General features: G+C 42.5%; 2 protein-coding genes across 2 annotated transcripts; both read right to left on the bottom strand.

Annotated features, from left to right (window-relative positions):
* Window positions 1–4,323: 4,323 nt before the first annotated feature.
* LOC136529671 (glycosyltransferase BC10-like) lies at window positions 4,324–10,528 on the bottom strand. The gene is made up of 11 exons (XM_066522747.1): window positions 10,155–10,528; window positions 8,959–9,444; window positions 8,305–8,403; window positions 7,200–7,300; window positions 7,050–7,121; window positions 6,831–6,921; window positions 6,605–6,685; window positions 5,367–5,423; window positions 5,165–5,287; window positions 5,043–5,081; window positions 4,324–4,853 (listed from the first exon to the last, which is right to left on the bottom strand). The coding sequence occupies exons 2-11, from the start codon at window positions 9,301–9,303 to the stop codon at window positions 4,725–4,727; spliced, it is 1,137 nt and encodes a 378-aa protein (XP_066378844.1). The 5' UTR covers window positions 9,304–9,444; window positions 10,155–10,528; the 3' UTR covers window positions 4,324–4,724.
* Window positions 10,529–13,130: 2,602 nt separating this feature from the next.
* Window positions 13,131–19,213, bottom strand: LOC136529670 (V-type proton ATPase catalytic subunit A-like). The gene is made up of 19 exons (XM_066522746.1): window positions 19,026–19,213; window positions 18,369–18,495; window positions 18,204–18,259; window positions 18,063–18,119; window positions 17,868–17,979; window positions 17,724–17,761; window positions 17,498–17,599; window positions 17,344–17,400; window positions 17,175–17,246; window positions 16,991–17,092; window positions 16,678–16,873; window positions 16,047–16,153; window positions 15,597–15,791; window positions 15,418–15,504; window positions 14,770–14,874; window positions 14,229–14,326; window positions 14,057–14,135; window positions 13,724–13,812; window positions 13,131–13,621 (listed from the first exon to the last, which is right to left on the bottom strand). Exons 1-19 carry the CDS (start codon window positions 19,095–19,097, stop codon window positions 13,507–13,509), a joined length of 1,866 nt encoding a protein of 621 aa, XP_066378843.1. The 5' UTR covers window positions 19,098–19,213; the 3' UTR covers window positions 13,131–13,506.
* Between the last annotated feature and the right edge of the window lie 6,153 nt (window positions 19,214–25,366).

The raw sequence follows: 25,366 nt of genomic DNA on the forward strand, positions 1-25,366 counted from the left end.
GCCTCGGTCGAGCCAGATGTCGTGCCATCGGGAAGTGAGCAGCCTGCGCCTTCATCGGTTGCACCATCGTCGGATGTCGTCGGGTCGGCCTAGTAGCATGTAAAAATATAATAGTAGTTAGTAAATGTAGGAAGTTTTAAGTTCATAGGGGCTCCCTATGTAAGATGTTTCGTGGTGTGTTTTAATGACTGTAATCGGTTTTTTGCTTTTGTAATGGAGTTGCTCCGTTCAGGGAAGCTTGTTCCCTTTTGTTCCTTAGTTATCCCTTAGCATAATTTTGTTTTAAATTTCTTTCTCTCTCATACCTACCCATTTGTTCCGTGGGCTGCAACTTTACAAGCCTGGGGCGTGGCCCGCGAGGCTCGGCCGGTCGTAGCCGTAGGAAAAGGCAGGGTGCGATCAGTCGGAATGTTCTAAAGCAAAGTTATGTAAGGTAAAACAAAGGAACGAACTACCCTTTTACTCAGGTAGGAAGGAGTTTCTTTATACAAAAGCAAAAGAGTACTTAAGGTAAAAAACAACAAAGGAGTAGTAGAGCCCCCTGGTGGAGCCCCTGAGCGCTCCGAGATGAACAGTGTTTGGGTCGAGGTGCTCTTGTAGGAGCGTTCGCTAAGTAAGGTAAGACTGAAACTTAGGAAAAGAAGAAAAAACATAGCTGTTCCAAGGTCCACAAAGAGGGCATCGTCGTCGTCGTCCTTCAGTCGGTGCTTCCCCGTCTTCTTCCTCCTTTGGCCTACCAGCCTACATCAGCAGGCGCTTGAGGAGTTGGTAGTCCTTGTAGAGATGGTTGACGGGATAGTTATGGTTAGTGCACGGGCTCTCCATGAGCTCGTGAAAGTGGCCCAGAGGGTCTTGCCGGGGCTGAGTGTCTGCGTAATCTGCCGTGGTGGCCAACGTGGAGTTGGCTAGTTGGCGGCGATCCTTTCTATTCTTTTTTCCCCTCTACGTGGAGGGGCCCTCGTCTTGATCCTGGTGCCTGGCCTTACCTTTGTCGCGGCCCCCATTGAAGCATGGCAGAAAAGGCGCTTGCTTGGGGTGTTGGACAAAGGTCCGTGGTTCTAGGCTATCAGGGCTGGGACTCCGGTCGACGCTGCGCGCGTCTTGGTTTGGTTCGAGCCACGTGTAGATGGGCGGTCGGCATGGGGCGGTCGTCAAGTCAAGACGAGGAGCGGTTGCGGCTTCTTGTGCCACAATCAGTGGTTGTGGCGATGACAGGGTGTAGTGCCCCGTCTGTTGCGTCCCTGTTCCCCAGACGAGGAGCAAGGTCGTGGGTCGGTGTCGCGATATGGAGAACGGCGGTGGTCTCCAACAGTGCCCGGAGGTTCTAGATGGATTGCTCGTCCACGAGGGTCGTTCGGCTCAGGTAGGTCACGCAGGAGCATTGCCGCGGCGGCAACTTCTGACTGGCCCGAGCGAACTGCGAGGGGTTGGTCCCCTGAGCTGGGGTGTTACGCTGGGGCTGACGGGCGTGACCCCAAGTGCCGCTCGCCGGTCTATGCACACGAGGCGCAGTATGGTGCGCCGAGCGCGTTGGTGCAGTTGGTGGCTGATGCGGCCACTGTCGTCGTAGATCCTCCCTGTGCTCACGTGTGAGCTCGGGGGTCCCCACGTGGGGGCCCAGCGAGGCGTGGGTCTAGAAGGACTCCGTCACCCCTAGCGGCTGTTCCGGGGCATCCACCACAGCGTACTCCTAGGACCGACGGTGGCTAGGCGCCATGTCACCGATGCTGGAGCCGTCACTCCCGACGTCGTCGTCCATGATATCGAGGAAACAGGTGGGAGCATAGCTCGCCATCCCCATGAACTCAGACGTGAGGGGGTGCGGTGCCAGCACCTTTTGGAGTCCCCGGGCGTATGCGTCCACAGAAGACACAAGGCCATAGGGGAACCGGCCGTATGGTGGCTACGATGGGGACAACGGTAACCCACCGGGTATTTGGCAGAAAATAGAGCGCAGTAAGTAAATAACAGCATGTATATTACTCACAGCGAGGTTTGAGCAGAGAGTTTGCTCGGAATGAAGCGTAGATGCCGTGCCATCGAAGTCACACGTCCCAGAGTCGATGGAGGACGTCCCTCCGACGGGTGCCGGGTCGTGAGCCTCCTCGCGAAGGTGAAGTACGCCGAACCGATCGGCGACGAAGTCCAGGCTCCCAAAGCGGAAGGCATGGGCTGGCTCGAAGATAGGTGAAACCCGCATCTCGATGGGCGAGAGTGCGGGAAACTCCAGCGATCCGAAGCGAATCATATCACCTGAGCCCGCCATGGAGGGAGTGGCGAAAAAATGGGCCATTCGATGACCAAAAGAGTGTTGAACGTACGACGTCTTCCCCACGAACGGCGCTAACTGTCGGTGCAGAAAGTGACCAACTAGTAAATATTTGTAGTTTTGCTGTACGTTATGATCGGAGGTGGCCTAACACTCAATGACACATGATTTATACTAGTTCAGGCAACGTGCCCTACGTCTAGTCGGGGTCGGTCGACGACTTTATTCCTAAGCCTAGGTGCTCAAAGTCTGTAGTGGGGGTACAAACGAGAAGGAGGAAGAAGGAGGGTGTACAAGAGGTTCGGTTGGCTCCGACCGGAAGGGTCACGGTCGGAACTTGGCGGTCCTGTGGTTGGAAGTGGTTGGAGGGAGCGCATCCCCTTTTATAGATGAAGGGGATGGCTTTTACAGGTGAGAGGGAGAGAATATAGATATTTCTAAGCCTTGCTGCCTACAGTGATGAAAACTGGATAATGGTTGAAGCCTCCCAATACTGTCGATGTCGTTGTAGGATGTCAGATGTGTACGAAAGGTCGAGCTATCTTCTTCAGGAAGGATGACGCCGGTACCTGTAGAATACTTCTGGATGCCTAGTGGCATATGAGGAGCTGTGCTATGTTCACCCGGTATGGCAAATCCTGGAGCCCATACCGCAATCGGTGTCCAGAGGCACACGGAGGGGGCTTACCATATGGGAGTTTCTAGCGGCCCCTACAATACTTTGTGTCAGGGTGGCTGCAGAGCACTGTTCCGTGCAGGGTATGGTCCCTGGTACAATGGTTTTGACTTATGAGCCATGCCTTGCCTTTCTTCGCACGCCTTCTAGTTCTTTCCGAGCGGACGTCCCCGGTCGGATGGTCCCTAGTCGGAGAATAGCGATGAGCAGGGTTTTCTATGAATCCCGGTCGGAGACACGGGGTCGGAGTCGGAGGCGGTCCTTGGATCAGGCTTTCCGAGTGGAGGCCATGCAGAGGCGGCCGGGGCCTGACGCCAGCGCTCCGATCGGAGAGGCCGTTCGGAGCTGGCCTGAGCCTGAGCTAGTGCTCCGGTCGGAGAGATAGGCCGAAGGCGGCCTGAGCCTGAAGCGAGTGCTCCGGTCTGTTGAGTTCAGACTCTTGGGCCGGTCCAGAAGAAGAAAAGGCCGTTTTTTTGAGTCAAGCCTTGGCGTGGAAGCCGATCCCCGAGGGACCCCGGGTTTATGAACCCGACAGAGGGGGTGATTTGCAAAGTTGGAAAGGGAAGGTGGAGGGAAGAGCGGAGAATGGTGCCACGTGTCCGTGTTCAAGTGGTGCTACGTGGCCTGATGTGGGCCTGTGGAAATAGGATGTGGATATTGTAGTCCTGGGTAGAATTAAGACGGATGGGCCCATCATCCACATGTCAGTGTCTCATCTTGGAGATTGAAAATGTACTAGTATCTCCTAAAATATAAATATCATGTTTTGAGATTCTATTAGCTGCAGCTCAAATGCTTACTTTGCTCAAATAAGTTTTTGCTATGGTTCAAACGACTGTAGATCATTGATTTAGATGTTATAATAATGATCACATATTACCTAACAGGAACAACAACAGCAACAGCAAAGCCTTTTAGTCCCAAACAAGTTGGAGGATAGGTTAGAGTTGAATCCCAACATAAGCTCCTAGTCACGGTTCAGGCTCGTCAATAGCATATTACCTAACAGGAAGTAATAGAAAAAAAAAAGAAATATCTTTCTATTAAATCTATCTAATATATACATATTCCCTCTATTTTAAATTATAAGTTACTTTTTTAATACATAACTTTTATTATATACCTAGATAGATATATTATACATAGCAAAGACTATGCACCAAGAAAGACTAACAATTTATAAATTGAAATGGATGGGCCCATCATCCACGTGTCAGTGTCTCATCTTGGAGATGGAAAATGTACTGTACTAGTATATCTCCTCTCCTACAATATAAATATTATGTTCTGGAATTCCATTAGCAGCAGCTCAAATACGCTTACTTTGCTGAAAAATTAATCACAGTGAAAATTAAGAAATGCGAACACCTAATTCAGTAGAATCCATGATAAAAGATTTAATAGTGACAAAATTAATATGCACTTGTGGTACATCTGTTGTAATCTCTGTGTCTACAAAGAATGGATCATATAATGACAGTATAACATTCTGACAAAAAAACTGTTCTTCAAGAATAAAGAACTAATGAGTTGGGAGTTGGCTGGAAGACTATGGAGACATACATTGAACACGACAAATTACTATGAGGGCAGTGTCATTCTATAAACATTGCTGTGGCCGTTTTACCGAGGACCGAGCTCCAAGCCATCACAGTTGTTGCAGCTGTACCGGTATCTTTGGGCCCAGATCCTAATAAGTACGGACTTCACAATTTACATACAAACAGGGAAAAAAAGCTTGTGGGATTTGACAGCCCAAGGCAAAGAATCAGGTTGGACTCAAACAGATGTATAACTGGTAAATAGCTTCAGTAGGTTGTCAAGTGCTTCAGGATTAAACTTCCTAGCGAAAAGATAGCACGGTCTCTTTGATCCATTCCACAAACAAGGCTTCTGCATCACAAGTTTCTGCAATATGGGGAAAAACAGCACACCAGCATTCAATGGTTGTTGAGATGCGTTGAAGCTGGAAATTTCATTGCTTCATGGATGCGAAATACAATTCACGAGTTTGCTTATAATCCATAATTAAGTTCATGAAATAATTTGTTTATTGTTCTTCAAAAGTCAATAATGACGATAGATCTTTGTGCTTACCTTGTCATCACTTGTTACATGGAAGATCTCATCAATTGCCTGCAAAATGGTAATACACATCAGTGTATGCACATAAAAATCAGATGGTAGGCGAGAACAAATTAAGCAGCTAGGAAACATACTGTAATATTCTTCAAGAGATCATAGGTGACATCATCAGCGCTATATGACCTTGGATGCCATTTTCCCTCAGACCAATCCACATTTGTAACAGACCAATTAGAGATTCCACCAGGATCTACCATCTAAAGTCAAGGAAATGAATTAGCAAGCGCCCAACTAAATAAAGGCTAAATGTTACTTCAATAGATAGCGAATACCGACATTGAATAGGGTTGGCAAATAATGCTCATCTGCAATACAGTTGCGCCCTTCCGCTGGCTGTAGATCATGGGAGAAAGGTAATTCTCTTTGCAACAAATGTGCTTACTAGAAAAACATAAGTGAAAACTGGAAAAGTGGAAATCATGGCCATTGGTTCAGACTTGAGAAACACTAATTTGAATGTATGCCCCTCTTAACAACAACAACAACAACAACAACAAAGCCTTTAAGTCCCAAACAAGTTGGGGTAGGCTAGAGTTGAAACCCATAAGAAGCAATCAAGGTTCAGGCACGTGAATAGCTGTCTTCCGAGCACTCCTATCTAAGGCTAAGTCTTTGGGTATATTCCATCCTTTCAAGTCTCCTTTTATTGCCTCTACCCAAGTCAACTTCGGTCTTCCTCTGCCTCTCTTCACGTTACTATCCTGACTTAGGATTCCATTACGCACCGGTGCATCTGGAGGTCTCCGTTGCACATGTCCAAACCATCTCAACCGGTGTTGGACAAGCTTTTCTTCAATTGGCGCTACCCCTAATCTCTCACGTATATCATCGTTCCGAACTCGATCCCTTCTTGTATGACCGCAAATCCAACGCAACATACGCATTTCCGCGACACTTAGCTGTTGAACATGTCGTCTTTTCGTAGGCCAACATTCTGCACCATACAACATAGCAGGTCTAATCGCCGTCCTATAAAACTTGCCTTTTAGCTTCTGTGGTACCCTTTTGTCACATAGGACACCAGACGCTTGCCGCCACTTCATCCACCCTGCTTTGATTCTATGGCTAACATCTTCATCAATATCCCCGTCCCTCTGTATGCCCCTCTTAAGCTTTACATATTTATCAATGACCCAGCATGTATACAATTATTTCTTTGGTTCCTTCAGACTTAGATTCTGAGGCGTTGTATGAATTGTGTGTGTTTTTTTATGTGACTACCATATCCAAACAGGGTTTTAGAGGTAGTTGTCAAATTTCTGCACTGAAGTTTCACTACAACAAGACTTTACTTCATATTGAAAAATATATATTGACCTTACTGCCAACCTTACATCAAACAAAGTAAAAGAATAAATTAATATTTGAGCACATATCTAAATTAAGTCATTGTTGTATTCTATGCATGTTTCGTACTAAGATAAGATACTTGGTATCCAGTTTTACTGTACCAACTCGATGTAATGATTGTGAATTAATAAAATCCTTCCTTTATCTAAGATAAATAAATATACCTTGCAGTATAGCTTGAACTTCTTGTAGTACAGGCTGTCAGCCAGAATCATTAAAGCATGTCTCCTCGTAACTGCAAACCACTACAACAAGAACAGAGAAAGGACTTAAATTAGATTTCCGCTCAGCTATCCATGTAAAGTGTTCATCGAATGATATACCACCAATAGAGTTTGATAACAGCAAGTATTTTATATCCTAACAAATTAGTATAGAGAATAACTGTACCTGGGCACCCTTTCTAAAATCCCTCTCGTCTATTTCAGGATACATCTCAGGAGAGTACCTTCCACTGCCATGTGGACCTGGATCCTTGAAACTTATAAGTTGAAACAAAGGCAGGGCAAAAAATCAAAGTGAGTGGATATGAACATCTTCAAGAGAGAAAAGGTTCTCATATCCTATTTTTCAAAAGGATTTTGAAATATAAGTTTATAGTGTTCTCACCAATCCACGAAGCTAACATTCGTTCCCATCAGGTAGTTATACACATAATCAAATGAATGCAGCGGAACACAGCTGTGAAATAAAGCAAAGATGACTCAGTGATTGAGAACAAAGGATCAAAAAGGGAGTCACCGTAATCAGGGTCCAAACCTGTCAGAAAGCAAGACAAAAACTTGATTATCAACATCTTCCAGTGCATTCGCTAATAGTCTCTTCTCAGCATCAACCATTGAAATCAATCCCCATACTACCTGCATAACAAATACATACTCTGCTCAATGTTAACAATCTCAAAATTACAGCATAAGCAATAGGATAGTCTATTAGCAGAGAAGAATTCCAACTAAAGATGCCACTTTATAACGATCCATTCAATTTGCAAGTGGTGGAACAGTAAGTATTCTCAATCCAGATTGCTAGTAGCGATTTTGTTAGAACTGGACCTACTGTTGTAGGTTGTGGGTTTTAAACAGTAATATTCTCAACCCAGAATGCTATCTTTATTCTTTATCAAGTCACTTTGGTGTGTTCAACTTCAACATGAGTTAAGTCCTATAGTCCTACGCAAAGCATGTAACTACTGTTTGGCTTTTCACACAAAAACTACTGTAACTACTGTTTGGTTAATTGCTATTGCTGATTATTGCTACAATGGAGTAAAATCCTAGTTCAAAAGAAGTGTCTGATGGCACCCAAGGTCAACCACTTGTACATTCTTCATTCATTATTGACCAGAGGGAGGGGTATTTTCTTTTTCTTTTTTTTTGTAGACAAAAGGTCTGGAAATATAATGGATTGAGTTGACAAGATGAACCCCTGATACAACAGATATATTTAAGACAAAAGTGTTAAATCAAAATGTATGAAACACAGACGAAAATGCAATTATGATATGTTGTGGTCCTTTCTAGATGTGTCGGGGTTCGCTGTGTGTAGGTGGCTGCGTTCTGGGGCCTCTGGCTGATGCCCGCCATGGGAAGTGGGAGCTGATGGTCACTCTTGTGACAAGCTTGGCAACGATGATGCATGATGGGTTCCATCGGTTGCCTGTTGCCGTTGAACACTTGTTTGTTGGTAGGTTGCTTAGGGTTACTTGTCCAGGCTACCATGTTCAGGTTTTTCGCCCAGTTTTCCTCAATAAACCACGTGTTTATAAGGTTTTTGGGCCTAGTTTCCCCCATAAACTAGGTCAATTCTTTTCTACCAATTCGGAGTTGCTTTGGAAAAAAAATGAAACAGAGACGAAAATTATTACCGCATCACTGTGAATATCCCGACCAGCAAACAAAGAACTAGTATGAACCGGCTTTTCACGTGATGCGTGCACATAGATGGAGTATCTTCCCTCATGTCCCTGTTCAAAGAAGGCACAGTGATTCAATTTTCTTTAAAAGTCACATGAATCATATATGAGATGGGAAGTATTACATCACATAAACACAGAGGGTTAGTAAAAACAAGGGAGGATATTACAGTGAGTATTGGCGACTACTTGCTACAAATCTTACCGGCTTTGGTCCCTATATGGTGAAAACATAGGCTTAACCTATTTATACAGATAAAACAACCAATTCACTAATGAAGGTTCATAGGCTTAATCTATTTATACAGGCTACTACTTGCTAGGAGCATTGTTACCTCTATCAAATGAAGGGTCATAGGGGAATCAACATGTTGGCCCAATGTTATATACTCATATTTCAATAATACACGCTACAAACAAGTAAGTATATCCACTAAATTGTTTCTCTGGAACCAACCTTGGTGTCGTTATACATTTGAAAGACACATGATTTCTTGCAGTTTAAGGAAACAGAAAGACCCTTGAAAGGCTTATACTCCTTAAGTGGCACAAAAACAACAAGTACATCTTAAGTGGCACAAAGACAACAAGTACATTTTGACCAACCTGTAAAAACTTCTCCCACAATTTCTCAAAGGGCAATGAACCTGGTGTCAAGAACATAAGGGCGATCTTTGGATTTTTTGACACAGGCATGGGCATTGAAAGGATATCCCTAATAACTACAGATGAAATAATCTCCTCGTCAGTCCGCTCCCGACGGCCCATGGAAGGGAGCCAATCCTTGAAATTCGTACATACACTTGAAGCAGAGAGGTAGCACTTAGAGAAGCGCCGCGGTGGGAAGACGTAAGCCCCAATCAACACGATGCAAACCATAGACAAGAGCACGATTATCCACATGGGCTTCTTGGCTGTAGCCCGGTGGCGCTGAGGCATCATGACAGTCATATCCTTGCTATCCCACTGTACACTTTTGGTACTTTTTATCTCATCATCTCCATCTTTAGACCATCTAAAGCTCTTTCTTCACTATCAAACTGGGTAATTCAGCTGCTACACCAGGGCAGGCAACGTTTTTTTTTTCCTTTCCTGCAGTTGCAATCCAAGGGAAACAAAGCATTAATACATGGATCCCATCGAAATGATTCAAAAACACCAAATAATGCTCCTATATACTTTCATAGTGACACATTCAAGTCAACTCACCAAGATTTGTCCCTACAATTCTACCACGACCGAGCAGTCCACCCCAGTAATTTGGTGGTTGTTCTAGTACATATTGCGATGCACTAACTAGTATGCGATTAAGTCACGATCTGTTCTGGAAATTGTGATGCAAGCTACTAACATTGAGCGAGCAGCACCACTTTATCCAAAGCTTTGTAAGTTGTTCGACAATCCAGGAAATGTGCCGAGGTAGGTGATCTACAATGTCCAAAGCAGGCGATTTGCACAAGAAAGACAGCGGCCGAGTCCACGGCGGCGGCGGCCGGCGAAAAGTCAAGCTCTGACCAAATCAAACCAAACCAAACAACCCCTTCCCATCCGCATTACCAGTTCGATCCGGTCAGCGTCACCCGCAGCAACCAACCCAACGGCCCAAACCCAAGCTAAATCACAGCGCCAGCACCGGAAATTGGTTCTTACTCCACGTAAAAATCGAAGCTTTACACCCAAAACAGCCCACTCCAAATCGCACGGAAACCTCCAGGTTTCACGCAACCGAGCCCAATGCAGGGAGCAGCCACGCAGGGCAGTAGCTAGAAAGTAGAAACAAACACAGCATGAATGGCACGAACCTGGTAAGGGATTTGAAGAGCGAGAGGAGAGGAGCGCTGCGAGGAGGGTTTCACCGCCTGGAGCTCGCTGTCTCCGCCCGCCGGGGATCTGGAGGCTGCGGAGATCGATCGGATTTGGAGGGCGCAGGTGGAGATGGAGATGGAGGTGGAGCCGAGGCGACGAGGCCACGAGGGAGGCGGTATAAAGAAAAGGATTAATTAAGCTAGATGTGTTTATGCTCAATGGGTTGGGTTAGAGGTGGAAGCTTGGCTGGCTCTTGGCTATTGCTGCTTGCTTCTTGTGGTGGCTGATGACGGGTTTCCAATTGGAGGCAGGAGGAACGAAAAGAGAGAAGAGGGCAAGTGTGGGGGCTGAGAAAATTTGGATTAAAGTAACGTTTGGGCGTGCGCTTTTGCGTCTGGGACCTCGTAAACTTTACCTTTTTCTGAGCTCCGGTGGAATCAGAAATTTCTTTCCGAGCTCCGGTGGGATTAGAAATTGACAAACTGTCCTCCTCTTCTGATTCAGGTTTTCTAGATTTGGGCGTTTGCCGAAGACGGATTACTACAGCATCATGGTATTAAATTGAATCTAGAGAATAATACTAGTATTTTTCACTTGTCACATTAACTTTTCATAGGTCCACGAAAAGTGTTTGTGTGGCGAAAATATCTGGACTTTGTGGACAAGTCAATGATAAAGAGGTCTTTTTCTCCATGCATATTCCAAGAAATTGACACGTCCTCGTTAAGCAATGGGAGAAGATAGTTACTGTAAGCTGTGAGAGGTTACATAGTCTACTTTTTCAAGGTTGATCCTGAAACTTGTCCATTCTTGTTTTCGTGAGTCGGAAACATGGTTTTTACTCCCTTCCTGTCTCCAGAAGAATGTCGCCCTCGAATTGTACCTGGAAACTTTCCTTAGAATCCGAAAGAGAAATACCTTTGCTTAAATACTTATTAACTTGCTGTACCTTTGGTAGAAAAGTACATGTGCTGGCTACAATACAAGCGATGAGTACGAGAACTGCAGGCACCGAAGAATATTCGCACGACGCCAAAGAGAAGAACCTTTGACCACTTACGAAGAGCATGGACAGGGAAAAAAAAACGGCTGATCTACCATTCTACCTGGGCCCTGTTTAGTTCCACTTCGTTTTGCCAATTTTTTCAAAATTTCTCATCACATCGAATCTTTGAACGCATGCATGAAGCATTAAATATAAATAAAAAATAAAACTAATTACACAGTTTAGACGAAATCCACGAGACGAATCTTTTAAGCCTAATTAGACTATGATTGGACACTAATTGCCAAATAACAACAAAAATACTACGGTACTGATTTTGCAAAAAAAATTGCATCTAAACTGGGCCCTAGCAAAACGCCAAAGAGAAGAACCTTTGACCACTTACGAAGAGCGTGGACAGGGTAAAAAACGGCTGGACATACCATTCTACCTAGCAGTGACAAAAGAGGACAATTTACCCTAAACCCCTAATAGCCCGTTATCCCATCCTTTTTTTCCCCAAACGTCCTAGCGCCGCTGCCACCGTCGCCTCCGCATCCACCACCGTTGGCCCCCCTCCCTACCTCCTCCGCCATTTCGCCGGAAGGAGTGGGGATCATCGTTTTTTATAAGTTTTATAGTAAATCGAATCATCTAGGGTTAGAGTCTCTCCATGCCAAGTTTTTTTGGTACTGGGGATTTATCTCCTCCTCCTCCCCGGCGACGGCGAGGAGGAAGGGTCGATTCGTTTTCTCCATGGCGGCTCTGTTGAAGATGAGGGCGACATCAGCGTCAACAACTTCATCGGCTTGACGACATGGAGACATGGCTTTCCGGATGGCGACATCAAGGCAGAGATGATGCCACTGTAATGGAATAATTTTCTTCGTTCTCTTCTCCGTTTTGTTGTGGTTAGATCTGACCACAATAAAGGACTAGGGACAATAAGGTTCAGATCAGCCTTTCTTATTCTTCGGTGGCAGAAAGAAGAAGGAAGACACAAGAAAGAAGTTTCTCCACTTCGTCTGCAGGAATATTTGTCGTCGTTTGTTGAGCATATGTTCTCAGACATTTTGCCGAGTGTTTGCCTGTGCGGTCATCTATACGAATCGCCGTACATGTTTGGAGTTGAGATTTTGGGCTATACAAAGCGTAGGTACAATTTAGATGATCAAGTTCTGGATATACGTAGTGTATTCCAGTGTGCTTGTAACATGATGATGTACTCAGCTATCATTTAATATAATTCTTCTTTCGTCTTAAAAAAAAAAAAGCCTAGCAGCGACAATAACTTGTAACGGCCAAAAGAGAGAAACCGGATCTGCAGTGCATGGCATAACGAAAGCCGTCTGAGGCTGTTCCACTTGCGAGCATGCGTCCATTCCATCCAGGCAAGCGGAGATGTGCAAGAGACAAAATTAGGTGGGCTGGCCTTTGGCCATGCTTTCTCTTCAGTCTGTCTCCGCCCTCAGCAGCTTCCGAGAGGATGCCATGGATCAGCATGTGCTTCGATGCAGCAGATATCCCCTTGTCTGGTAGTATATGATTTGTGTACGATCAACCCCACAGCTGGTCGGAATCATTATGTGAATCAACGATCTACCCCGAACTATCATCTGATTCTGACACAATTAACCGGATAAGGTCAACACCCTGTAATGTCATCTCCCATCTCAAGATAAGCCCTTGTTTAGTTCACGAAATTTGAATTTTGGGACTACTGTAGCACCTTTGTTTTTACTTGACAAATAGTATCCAAACATTGACTAATTAGGCTTAAAACGTTCATCTCACAATTTCCCACCAAACTGTGCAATTAGTTTTTCTTTTCATCTACATTTAATGCTCCATACATGGGCCGCAAACATTCGATGTGACAGATACTATAGCAACTTTTTAGATTTTGGGGTCTAACTAAACAAGGGCTAAATCTGCTTTTCGCTCCGCTGGTGACAAGATTTTTTTTTAAAAAAGTTACTGCTCAAGCTGATGGGCATCGCGCTTATTCAACTATGAACATGTGCACCAGTATCTTACAATAAAATAATGGTACATCAATACAGTGCCCGTCGAGCACCCGGGGGGACAAGGTACAAAAATAACAGTGTTGGTGGGGGGAGGGGGAATCTGAGCCTGTTCGGTTGGCTGGTTCGTTTCGTTGTTGGTTCGTGAAAAAGTACTGCTGACTGGTTTGTGTGAGAGAAAAATATTGTTTCGGCTGAAAATATACGATCGTTTACGAAAGCCACAGCCAAACGGGCTGCTAATTTACATCTACAACCTCAGGCTGGGCAAAACAGACTGCTCCCGGAACCTTCCGGGGAATTTGGTCTTATTGTTGACACGGACTGTACAATAAATATTCACCTTGCTTCGTCTTCTAGGTTGCGGAATCCGGCCGTAAGGTCGTCATACAGTTTCTTGAATTTTCCGACTAGAGCCTCTTCACCTTCAGCTGGATCCTCAAACTTTTGTGAACTGTTGTAAAGAGGGGGATAACAGTAACAATTAATCGTCCATAAATCATTGAGAAGAAAATTGCAATCAGTATCCCTTTGGATACATGACTCAAGTACTTACACTAGGCGATAGAAAAGATCACCGAGGCGATGCTTTATAACACTGTAGGTTATCTTTTGTCCATCAGCACTAGCAGCTCGTTCCACAGCCTACATAGGTTAAAAAAAAGTTACAGTATATGCAAGTTATATATTATGTAAACATGAAGTTATAAACCATTTCTGTCATGAGCCCATAGGCCATGGCTCAACATTAATCAATATCCTTCAAAGATGATCGAACATTTTTAATTCAGAAAACACACACCCTTTAATTAAAAAAAAACAATCTGCTTGTGCTTGTGCGACATATAAGACTGATGAAGTACTAAAAGGTAAAAGTAAAGAAGAATACCTGGTTCGCTAATGTGTTGAAATGAATGATATTGCGCATCATCCAAACAGATTTGTAGAACGGGCAAAACTTGTCATATCTATTTTGAGAAGTGGAATCATGGTCAGAAAGGTTATATACATTTACAAGACAGGCAATTCATACAGATCAGCCTAATTAGAGTAGCACTCACGGTGTGAATGCATTCTGCGCCAAGTAATCTTCCCTAAGGAGCTTTGCAGTCTCCAGAGTAATCTTGTCACTTTCTGCCAGTGCATCTTTGCCAACAAGCTGTATGGTGGAACTATCAGTCCAAGTGAAGTCATAAACTACGCAATGCAAAGGACTCCAATCTTTCTATCGAACCTTTCAAGACTTGCATTAAACTAAACATGCAAATCAAATTGTCTTAAACAGATTCCATGTCTGTTCAAACAACAAATCCAGGGAGGAAAAAAAAAGGAACCAGGAAAACAGAAGAGCCTGTTTTTTTACTGTTCCTTCTGTGCAAATATAGCAAGATACACCACAAAATCAGTGACTGACTTCCATCAGATTCAGAAAAATCAGAGTTGGTACATATACATTTGCAAACCTATACCCAACATATCACCCTACACCAAATGCCCAACATATCACCCTCACACTGTGAGCAAATTAATTCTATAACAGGATATGCCAACAAACCCCAGAATGGGATCCATGGCAACTGATGCATAGAAGAAAAAGGATACCTGGACAATTTCATTTAGATCATCCTCTCTCTGTAATACTTCACGTGCTTTTGTCCTAATATCAATGAAGTCTGGATCAAACTTTTCGTAGAAGGATTCCAGAGCCTTAATAACAAAAGATAGTATGTCAGTATAACACAGATGTCCCAGGAGCCATGAAGAAACCTCATTACTGATGACATGTAGAACCATATATACAGCAAAGGCAATTAATAACTGCCTACTTATTTAGTTATTTGCCAAGTAGCAATGTCTTGTGCATGCACTTATAATGTTATATTCATAGTTCATGTGATACATACGCTGTGGAATAAAAATGGTAAAAAAAAAGCACAGTTTTCAATCTGTGGTTTGAGTTATCACTCAATACTAAAGGTACTAGTTCCAATCAGTTTGCAACACTAAACTACATTGTCGATATTTAAAACACTGATAATTCAAGTGAACCTAATCAATTGATGCAGTGACTTCAGATAACTCATAAAAACTATAGTTGATGGAACCATGTGATACAGGAAGCTCAATATATCTGGGAAAAGCGGTCATGGATCATGTTCCCAGTTTGCTTCTTTTCTTATTGGTTGTGCTTTCTCTTAGAGAATTCAAAGGACTGATTGGATTGACATCCTGGGCAAGTTAGGGAACAACCTTGGAGTATTTTGAATATGAAATGAGCCAATTCACAGATGGGAAATGCTTTCTTTGAGCCAGCTTCTTATCCAATCCCCAGAAGACCTGCACTCAAGAGCAGTTAGTGACATCAAAGTAATGAAGACGATGTCATTAGATTGAACCTAAAGAGGAATAGTTGAACAGTTTTTTTTTACCTGTACAATACTAAGGGTTGCAGAGGTAACAGGATCTGAGAAATCACCACCAGGAGGAGAGACAGCACCGACAATTGTGACACTGCCAGTCCGATCTGGACTGCCAAGGCATTTCACCTTCCCAGCACGTTCATAAAACGATGCCAACCGTGAAGCCAAATATGCAGGGTAACCACTATCTGCAGGCATTTCAGCCTGGAGTATATTGATCACTTTTAGTACAAGAAAATCACAATGCTATGCAGTAAAGCAGCAAGTAAAACAGCATCAACCACAACATGAATCAAGATGATGGAACAGAAATCAAATCCTCATGGTAAATCGTGTTGTCCATAAGCTTACTAAAGCATTAAGCCATTCAGACACAACTTCTCCATTACAGCTGAGCAGACCATGGGATACAGGGAAGAAAAGAAAAATGATAGCTGGAAGGAAGAAAAGCCATCATACCAAACGTCCTGAAATTTCACGCAATGCTTCAGCCCATCGGGAAGTAGAATCAGCCATCATACTGACATTATATCCCATATCACGGAAATACTCAGCTATCGTAATTCCTGGGTACAAAAAAAAATGCACATCATCATTCTGTCAGATACAGAAAACATCAGTTGATTCCTTTTAGCATGTTAGCAGGAAATAGACACGCTCAACCACTTCAATAGCGTTAAATCACTAAAAGATCTAGGGCTCTGGGCAGTGGGCACCAAGTTCTGAACATAAACTGAACAACAAGAAGAATAGTTGGGGATATATCAAGTTATCAGCAGATGCTTATATCTGCATGTGCTAAGTTCTTTTACTTTTCCAAACATTGCGTTGTTCCCATCTGTGCTAGATGGTGCTAGAAATTTTTACTTACAAAAATAAACAGTGTGACATAGTCATAGATAGATAATAGGTCACAAGTCGGCGAGTTATAAGCTTACAACAGAACTCATGCCTACGTAAGTGGAAACAATCTGGTCAAGAAAAGCACTGTGATCTGGTCAAGAAATGCACTACAACCTGGTCAAGAAAACAATCTAGAGTCTGAACTCATGCCTATATAAGTGGCAAAAATCTCAACACATAAGTGTACCTGTATAAATGGATGCTTCACGAGCAGCGACAGGCATGTTGGAGGTGTTAGCCACAAGAGTTGTTCTTTTCATGACAGACTCTTCACGTCCATCAGGCAATGTCATTGTCAATTGTGGGAAGTCCATAAGGACCTCAGCCATCTCATTCCCTCTTTCCCCACAACCCACGTAAACCACAGCTTCTGAATTGGAATACTGTTTTATAAGGCAATTTGGGTCAGTAAAAGAGTAGGCTTAAGGCACTTTAAAAGCCAGCATGCAGAATTGGACAACACTGGCAGCTATGGGGAAAAAGTAAAATAGAAGTAAGACCTTTGAAAGTGCTTGACTAATGACAGTTTTTCCGCACCCAAATGCTCCAGGAATAGCACATGTTCCTCCAAGCACTGAGGGAAACAATGCATCGAGCACACGCTGAAACCAATTACAAAACATGTGAGAGATATCAAGACTCAATGGAGCTGGACAGGAAAGTTTTACTTTGTTGCTTCAATACCTGTCCTGTTAAGAGAGGTGTGTCAGCAGCAAGCTTTGACGAAACAGGCCTTGGTGAACGCACAGGCCATGTCTGCAGAGCACAAATATGATAATTACTCAGACGTTTAAAACTATGATAGTATATTAACTTATTAAGACTTTTAAAAAAAAGAGAGATAATGCTTCACCTGGAGCATAGTAAATTGCTTTTTGATGCCCTGAAATTCCAATTCCAGTACTGTATCCTGCATTTATAGGAAACAACAACAGCGAAAAATTGATCATGGAAATTTAAGCAAAAATAAAGGAAAATGTAGCAGAAAAGGCATGATATATACTAACCTGCAAATTGTACTGACCAGCAGGGGCAATGTAGCTTATTTTCCCCATAGAACCAGGAGGAAGGGCAACATGGTGTTGCATCAGTGTATTCTCAAATACAGTCTGCAAAATAGTCGCCAGTATTAGATTGTGCATGTTAGGCATTGTGTCAATGGATGGAATAATCAGAAAACTTCAGCAAGATAGTAATAAATTAAAAAAGGAAAACTGATATCTCTGTACTCACAGCATATAGATCTCCACCTGTGATGGCATCTCCTACGCCTGAAAGAAATGAATAAATTATTGCTCTTTCTGTACAGGACAAAACTTGAAACGAGGTATTTAGACACCGTGCTTAGCTTTTATAGACTATTCACACACAAATTACCTAGCTTCTTTGGCTGAAATTCCCACAGCTGATCTTTGTCAAGGGCAGGAACTGATACACCACGTGGTATGTACACGTCCCCAGATTTAATTGCAATTGTTTTTAGAGGGCGCTGCAAAGGGATGATAGGAGGCCATATCATCAGAACAGATGTACCCGAGTTAACACTACTATGTGTTTGTCACATTTATGTACCTGAATTCCATCAAAGATGTTTCCAAGAATGCCAGGCCCCAATTCAACCGAGAGAGGCTGCATGAAAAATAGCCATGACACAATTAGAGGAAAAAACAAGAAACATACACAACTACATGCAGAAATCAACACAAACAATACCTTTCTTGTTCTCAACACTGGGTCATTAACCATCAGCCCAGCTGTTTCCTCATAAACTGCAAAATAGTTGTAGCAATTGGGTAATTCATTGAGTGAATTTCTTTAGTGCTTTTCAGACCATATAATGAAAATGAACAGGAGGATTGGGACTGTACTGTACAATACCTTGAATTGTAGCTGAGTCACCCTCAAGACGAATAATTTCCCCGATGAGGTTGTCATGGCCAACACGAACAAGTTCATACATGGCAGCACCACCCATGCCATCAGCCACAACCACAGGTCCAGAGACCTACAGAAGGAGACAGATACATCATAAGAGACCGTAGTACAGAGTAATGATCGAAATATCGTCTAATAGACTAACAAAATCTCAAATTTAATTGCTAGGTTGTGTAACCTACACGCTTGACCACAATTTCATAAATCATATCCAACACGATCATGCTAGTTTCCCGATATGAAGGCGAACTAAGAACACAGCTGCAGCAGCCAACTCTCAGTAGCATAACAGTAATCCACAAAAAGAGACGGCACATCTCTCCCGGTCCAAACTGGGAGCACCAGCAATAGAACGAATTCCCCGTATATTCAATTTGACCCAAATATCATCACTGGAATCCCAGCAAAGTTGCATGGCAAGTACCGGACAGAACATTCCCGCACCCAGATGCTCCAATGATCGGGACAACACTAAAATTGGCAGACAAGGCCGCTACGGTTCCGTGATCCAGAACCAACCTGGCAAGACATCACGCGAGCCGAGAGGTAGGGTCTAGTCTAATGATCTAGAGAGCAGGGACGGGAGAGGAGGACGCGGACCTTGCGGACGTAGCCGTACTCGCTCTCCTTCTCGCTGTCCTCGAAGGTGGTGACGCGCTCGTCGAACGCCATGGTCGCCGCCGGCTAGGGGTCGTCTCGTCGGCCGGCGTCGGATCGAGAGAGAAGGGTCGCGCTCGATCTAGGCTGGACTGGGGGGAAACGGAAACTGATGGATGGAGAAGGGGCCACGATTACAGAAACGGATTTTTCTTCCTTTTTCTTTTCCGAGTAAAAATAATACTTATTGTTGCATTATTGTTTTCTCTTTTTGTCAACACAAGAAAAAGGATTCTGCTACCGGTACTCGTGAGTTGACACGTGGAGCTGTGAGCTATGCCTATGCGGGATGCTTTATGGGCTTTGGCATATACGGGTATGAGCTGGTCCCTCGTCCCATTATACTTTCTTGGAAAGTCAAATACTTTTAATTTTAATTATATAGAATATATTAATATTTATACTACAAAATTAGTATTATTAAATAAATCTTTAAGCATATTTTTATAATAAATTTATTTAGAGATACAAATATTGTCTTCCTTCGTCCTAAAATAAATGCATATCTCGTTTCTCGAGAAGTCCAATATTGTTAAGTTTGACCAAGTATATATAAAAAATAATCATGTTTATGCTGTGTAACAAGTATAATTAGATTGGCATTGAAACATACTTTCATAATAAATTTATTTGGAGATACAAACATTGATATTTTTTTCTATTTACTTGGTCAAAGTTAAAAGAGTTTAACTTTTCGAGAAGCGAGAATTGCATTTATTTGGGGATAGGAGAGTTATAGCTTTTGCATAGATTAATATTTTTTGCTCTTTAAACTTTTATTAGTAGACATCAATTTACCTTGTCATAGATCATTTGGTCCTTGTAGAGCAACTCCAAGAGACGCTCTATTTCCTTTCTAATTCCTAGGAATAGATATTTTGATGAAAAAATACCTCCAATATTTTCTTTATTTGGTTATTCAAATATAGCCATCTTTTATTCCGGATTTCTCGCTAGACAAAGATAGAAAACGAGAATGACTCTATAGAGAGCACACAAGATATACAAAAATTATTGAAGAGCAGAAAGATATAGGAAGTATTTTTTTTTCTGTTAATGGCTCTTCAAATAATGATTATGAGAATAAGCTTTAGAAAGACTCTTCTATATGTTTTACCAAACAAGTGAAGCAAGCATATAAAATCATTGTAATCCACGGTCCATGATCTCTGGGCCAGCTTATCCCCACACAGCCCGGCTACAGTCGCAGGCCGCAGCTTTTATATACCGGCCCAGGTTAGTATTCCACTTCGCTGAACCAGAGGAAGCAGAACCGTCTGCTTCAGCATTCTCCTCCTCCATGCTTGCGCGCGGCGGCGTAGCTAGTCCAGGGCTGGAGGGAAGCTCCGCAGCAAGCGCGTAGCAGCCGGGAGGGAGAGCGCGCCGCGCCTGACCGCTGCTTGAGCGGGTGCCACGAGGGGAAGAGGTATGGTGCTCCTCGCTTCTTTAGGCCCCAACTCAAATTTGTTGGTTGTACTGCACGAACTTGCTGTTACAGGAACAGCTATCAATCTTGGTATATCCCTGCATCTGAATCCAGTTTCTGCAATTGATCGAAATACAAAGGAAGTTCTGGTAGCAGCCTACTGTTGGTGCGGGTCTGTTGACGGTTAAGCTTTTCCATATAACTTGTTTTGTGAACTTGTGAGTTTGTGACTGGGTTCAGATTTCTATTACACTTATTTGTCGAAGCCAGGCTAGTTTTAGGAAAGGTTAGCACCTTAGCAAGTTAGCAGCTAGCGCAGTGCTGCTACCTCCAGCGAATACCAAGTATATTTGGTCAAATGGAATGTTGTTGATAAAGCTCAAGAAGACCTAGTAGGGACAAGAAAACTGAAGATGAAATGTGATGCTGGTCAGAGGACATGTAATCTGGAAATGACTAATACGTTGAATGTGCTCTAGATGGCTATGTATGAGCCAACACATTACACATGTACATGATATTCAGGGTAAAATAAGAACATCGTGATATATGTATAATGGTATGTGTGCATTACCTTGCAGCTTAACGTAAACCATGTAGGTTAAACCCTGCAACAGCCTCACGTGAGAGAAAAAGAACAAGACGTAGCCAAGGACAACTTGCCGGAGGACAGACACCATTGTAACAGGTTGCATATGCTCCCTTGTAACATATGCATGCGCATACCCGGCAAGTCATCCTTGGCTGCATTCCGCTCTCTTTCTCATTTCACGTAGGGCCATTGACAGTCACAACAAGCACCAATTTAAACCTCTCTAGGGTGTGCACAACAAGAAAGCTGATGTATGTATGTATGTATGCCTAGTCATCGGCTGCTATTTGATACATGTGAGGCTCAGTTATCTATATGACTCTATGTGCTTGTGTTCTGTATGACTTGCTGAGGCTTCTACCTTTGCTATATATAGACTTCCAAAAGTATTTGATGGAGATCTGATTTCCTCTTTTGTCTTGAACTTTGTCAAAGTAGATGCCTTTTTATATTTTATTGAGATGTTAGGTCTGATATGGCTAGATACTTTGACAATTTACACAGATCAGTGAAGTTTACTTGTACTAGCATCATGCTATAGGTATGCACAGCAGCACTAGTTAATTTCACTTCAATTTTGTCCAGGTGGTTATTTCCGTAGGTTATGAAGTTATTTCTTGTAATCATATCCGACAGTACAGGAAAGGTTAAGAGGATTTTAGAACTAATTGAGTTGAGTTTTTAATTATGCCTAAAGTTAATAGTGATTTGTAATTATATGAAACGCTGAAGCATTTGCAATAATGTAAAAATGAATTTTAAATAGTTTAAAATACTACTAGTAGGGAGTAGGAAGCCAGTACAAGGGAATATTAGTAAATTTTAACAATACATCAGAAGAGGACAAAGTGGTTATCAAAGATTGAAAGAACAAAGTAGTGGAACCTGAAAGGGGAGATGTCAGAGGTATTCAGGGAAAGAGTTATTAAAGAAGTCTCTTGGAAGGAAGAAGAGAACATGTGGGAGAAGATGACAACCAACATTCGGAAGGTGGCCTCAGAGGTGTGTGGAGTAACCAAAGGAAGTGGAGGCAAGGCTAAAGATACTTGGTGGTGGAATGAGGAAGTCCAAAGGGCTATTCAGGAGAAGAAAGAATGCTATAGACGCGTGTACCATGACAGGAGTGTGGACAACATAGAGAAGTACAAGGTGGCAAAGAAGACTGCAAAGCAAGCTGTGAGTGTGGCAAAGGGTAGAGCGTACGAGGATCTTTACCAACATTTGAGTACGAAGGAAGGAAAGAAGAACATTTATAGGATGTCTAGGGTTCGTGAGAGAAAGACAAGGGACTTCAACCAAGTTAAGTGCATTAAGGATGAAATGGACCATCTCTTGGTGAAGGAGGATGAGATCCAACATCGATGGCAAGAGTATTTTGACAAATTGTTCAATGGTGAGAATATGGACACAACCTTTTAATTGGATGACTCTTTTGATGACACCAATAGGCACTTTGTGTGGAGAATCCAAGAATCTGAGGTTAGAGAGGCGTTGAAAAGGATGAAATGAGGTAAGACGATGGGATCAGATGGTATCCCAATCGAGGTGTGGAGATGCCTTGGGGACATAGCAATAGTATGGCTAACCAAGCTGTTCAACCATATTTTTTGATCGAATAAGATGCCTGACAAGTGGAGGAGAAGTATATTGGTATCGATCTACAAGAATAAAGGAGATATTCAAAGTTGTACTAATTACCGGGGAATTAAGTTGATGAGCCATACTATGAAGCTACGAGAGAGAGTTATCGAGCATCGCTTGAGAGTAATAACGCGGGTCTCTATGAACCAATTTGGTTTCATGCCCGGAAGGTCAACCATGAAAACCATTTTCTTAATAAGACAAGTTATGGAGTGGTATAGAGAGAAAAAGAAGGTCCTACACATGGTTTTTATTGACTTGGAGAAGGCTTATGATAAAATACCAAGGAATGTTATGTGGTGAGCTTTGGACAAACATAAAGTTCTAACGAAGTACGTCGGGCTCATTAAGGACATGTACAATAATGTTGTGACTAGTGTTCGAACAACTGATGGAGACATGGATGACTTCCCGATTAGGATAGGACTACATCAAGGGTCAGCTTTGAGCCCTTATCTGTTTGTCTTAGTGATGGATGAGGTCACAAGGGACATACAAGGGACATCCCTTGGTGTATGCTTTTCGTGGATGATGTAGTGCTAGTTGATGAAAGCCGGATAGGAGTGAATCAGAATCTGGAGTTATGGCGGAAGACTTTAGAGTCCAAAGGTTTTAGACTCAGTAGAACTAAAACTGAGTATATGAGATGTGACTTCGGCACTACTACTCAGGAGGAGAAAGATATTAGCTTGGAAGGTCAAGTAGTGGCTAGGAAGGATACCTTTCGATATTTAGAATCAATGCTATAGAGAGATGGAGATATTGATGAAGATGTTAGCCATAGAATCAAAGCAGGGTGGATGAAGTGGCACCAAGTATCTGGTGTCCTATGTGACAAAAAGGTACCACAGAAGCTAAAAGGCAAGTTTTATAGGATGGTGATTAGACCTACTATATTGTATGGTGCATAATGTTGGCCTACGAAAAGACGACATGTTCAATAGATAAGTGTCGCGGAAATACGTATGTTGCGTTGGATTTACGGTCATACAAGAAGGGATCGAGTTCGGAATGATGATATACGTGATAGATTAGGGGTAGCACCAATTGAAGAAAATCTTGTCCAACACCGATTGAGATGGTTTGGACATGTCCAACGGAGACCTCTAGAGGCACCGGTGCGTAGTGGAATCCTAAGCCAGGATAATAACATGAAGAGAGGCAGAAGAAGACCGAAGTTGACTTGGGTAGAGACAATAAAAGGAGACTTGAAAGGATGGAATGTACCCCAAAGACTTAGCCTTAGATAGGAGTGCTTGGAAAATAGCTATTCACATGCCTGAACCTTGATGGCTTCTACTGGGTTTCAACTCTAGCCTACCCTAACTTATTTGGGACTTAAAGGCTTTGTTGTTGTTGTTGTTTAACAATACATCAGAAACATCTACATGTCTGCTTCTTATCGCATTTTCAAACTGAAAGAATAGGCAGCACAATAGTAAGATTTTCTTGACCGAAAGTTGTATACTAAGATTTGATGCTCCCCTCCTTCCAATGCGTGTCGTGTCCTGATTTGTCAATAGTTTGTGATAGTTACCCCTATTTTTCTGTCACTAATTTATGATTGATGAGTGGGTATTTATGTCACCAAGCGATTGGTTGAGTGGCTATGAGAGTTTATATCATTTTCCCTTTCCAAATTTTGAATTAATCTGTCTCCTAGAGAGAACATTCCTTCATCCCTGGATTCACTATCCATGATGTGGTGAGGGAAATGATTACAGATAGCCTTTTACCTGCTCCTTTATTTTGATTTTACCAAATTTGCATGTAGGTATGACTTTAGAGGATACAATATGATATGTAAGATGTTTGACCTACTTTAGACAAGAGAAGGCATAGCATTGACTTGAATCATTACAAGTTGTCAAATAATGGAAGTTATGGTACTTGCAAGATGGCCCATTAGATTGTATTGGACCACATGACCAGAACAAATTCTTTCCTCAAAAAGACCAGAACAAATTCTGTGTCCTAGAATGGCAATTTCACACGTCTGAGCAATGCCATACCTTTTTTCAAGGAGAGGGACAGGGAGAGATGAAGAGAATAATATTATCATGTCCTTTTGCTAGGGGAAAAGGTATTGTGGCCGGTGGCCCTTGGTTTCTGAAGAGGCAATTAACTTTCCTTTTGAGAATTTTATTCGGTTAACCCTTTTTTATGACTAGTTGAGTGTCCGTGTGTTGCTATGGATAAAACATCTCATGACATACAACCACACAAGTAAACTATACATAGAATCCCATGTCATCACAAATAATTAACATTAAAACACATAATTCAAACTAATTTATTTAAAATAAAGAAAACAGTACGATGTTATTAATTTCATCCACACAAGTATAATATATGTAGAATCTCATGTCATCACAAATAATTAACGTTAAAACATATAATTCAAACTAATTTCTCTGAAATAAATAAAACCAATCAATAACATGTCTACAAGATCGTCATGCGCTACTTGTCTCTCATTTCTTTCTGACTTCCTCTATTACCTGAAATTCAGATGGATACAAAAATATTAGTAATAAAGGACACAAATGTAAGAATATAATAGCTGTGCAAAACAGAAGACAATACCTTTTCATGGAGTGAGGACCTCTTTGTAGACAATATTTT

The sequence above is a fragment of the Miscanthus floridulus genome, chromosome 19 (genome assembly GCF_019320115.1).
Source record: "Miscanthus floridulus cultivar M001 chromosome 19, ASM1932011v1, whole genome shotgun sequence".
NCBI lineage: Eukaryota > Viridiplantae > Streptophyta > Magnoliopsida > Poales > Poaceae > Miscanthus > Miscanthus floridulus.

Coding starts and splice junctions, on each gene's coding strand:
- LOC136529670 (XM_066522746.1), bottom strand. CDS start 19,097: ATGGCGTTCGACGAGCGCGTCACCACCTTCGAGGACAGCGAGAAGGAG. Junction 18,260..18,368: donor TGACTCAGCTACAATTCAAG/GTATTGTACAGT, acceptor ACTATTTTGCAG/TTTATGAGGAAACAGCTGGG. Junction 17,093..17,174: donor CACCTCTCTTAACAGGACAG/GTATTGAAGCAA, acceptor AATTGGTTTCAG/CGTGTGCTCGATGCATTGTT.
- LOC136529671 (XM_066522747.1), bottom strand. CDS start 9,303: ATGACTGTCATGATGCCTCAGCGCCACCGGGCTACAGCCAAGAAGCCC. Junction 7,301..8,304: donor GGGATATTCACAGTGATGCG/GTAATAATTTTC, acceptor TTTGTTATGCAG/GTAGTATGGGGATTGATTTC. Junction 4,854..5,042: donor ATGTAACAAGTGATGACAAG/GTAAGCACAAAG, acceptor CCCATATTGCAG/AAACTTGTGATGCAGAAGCC.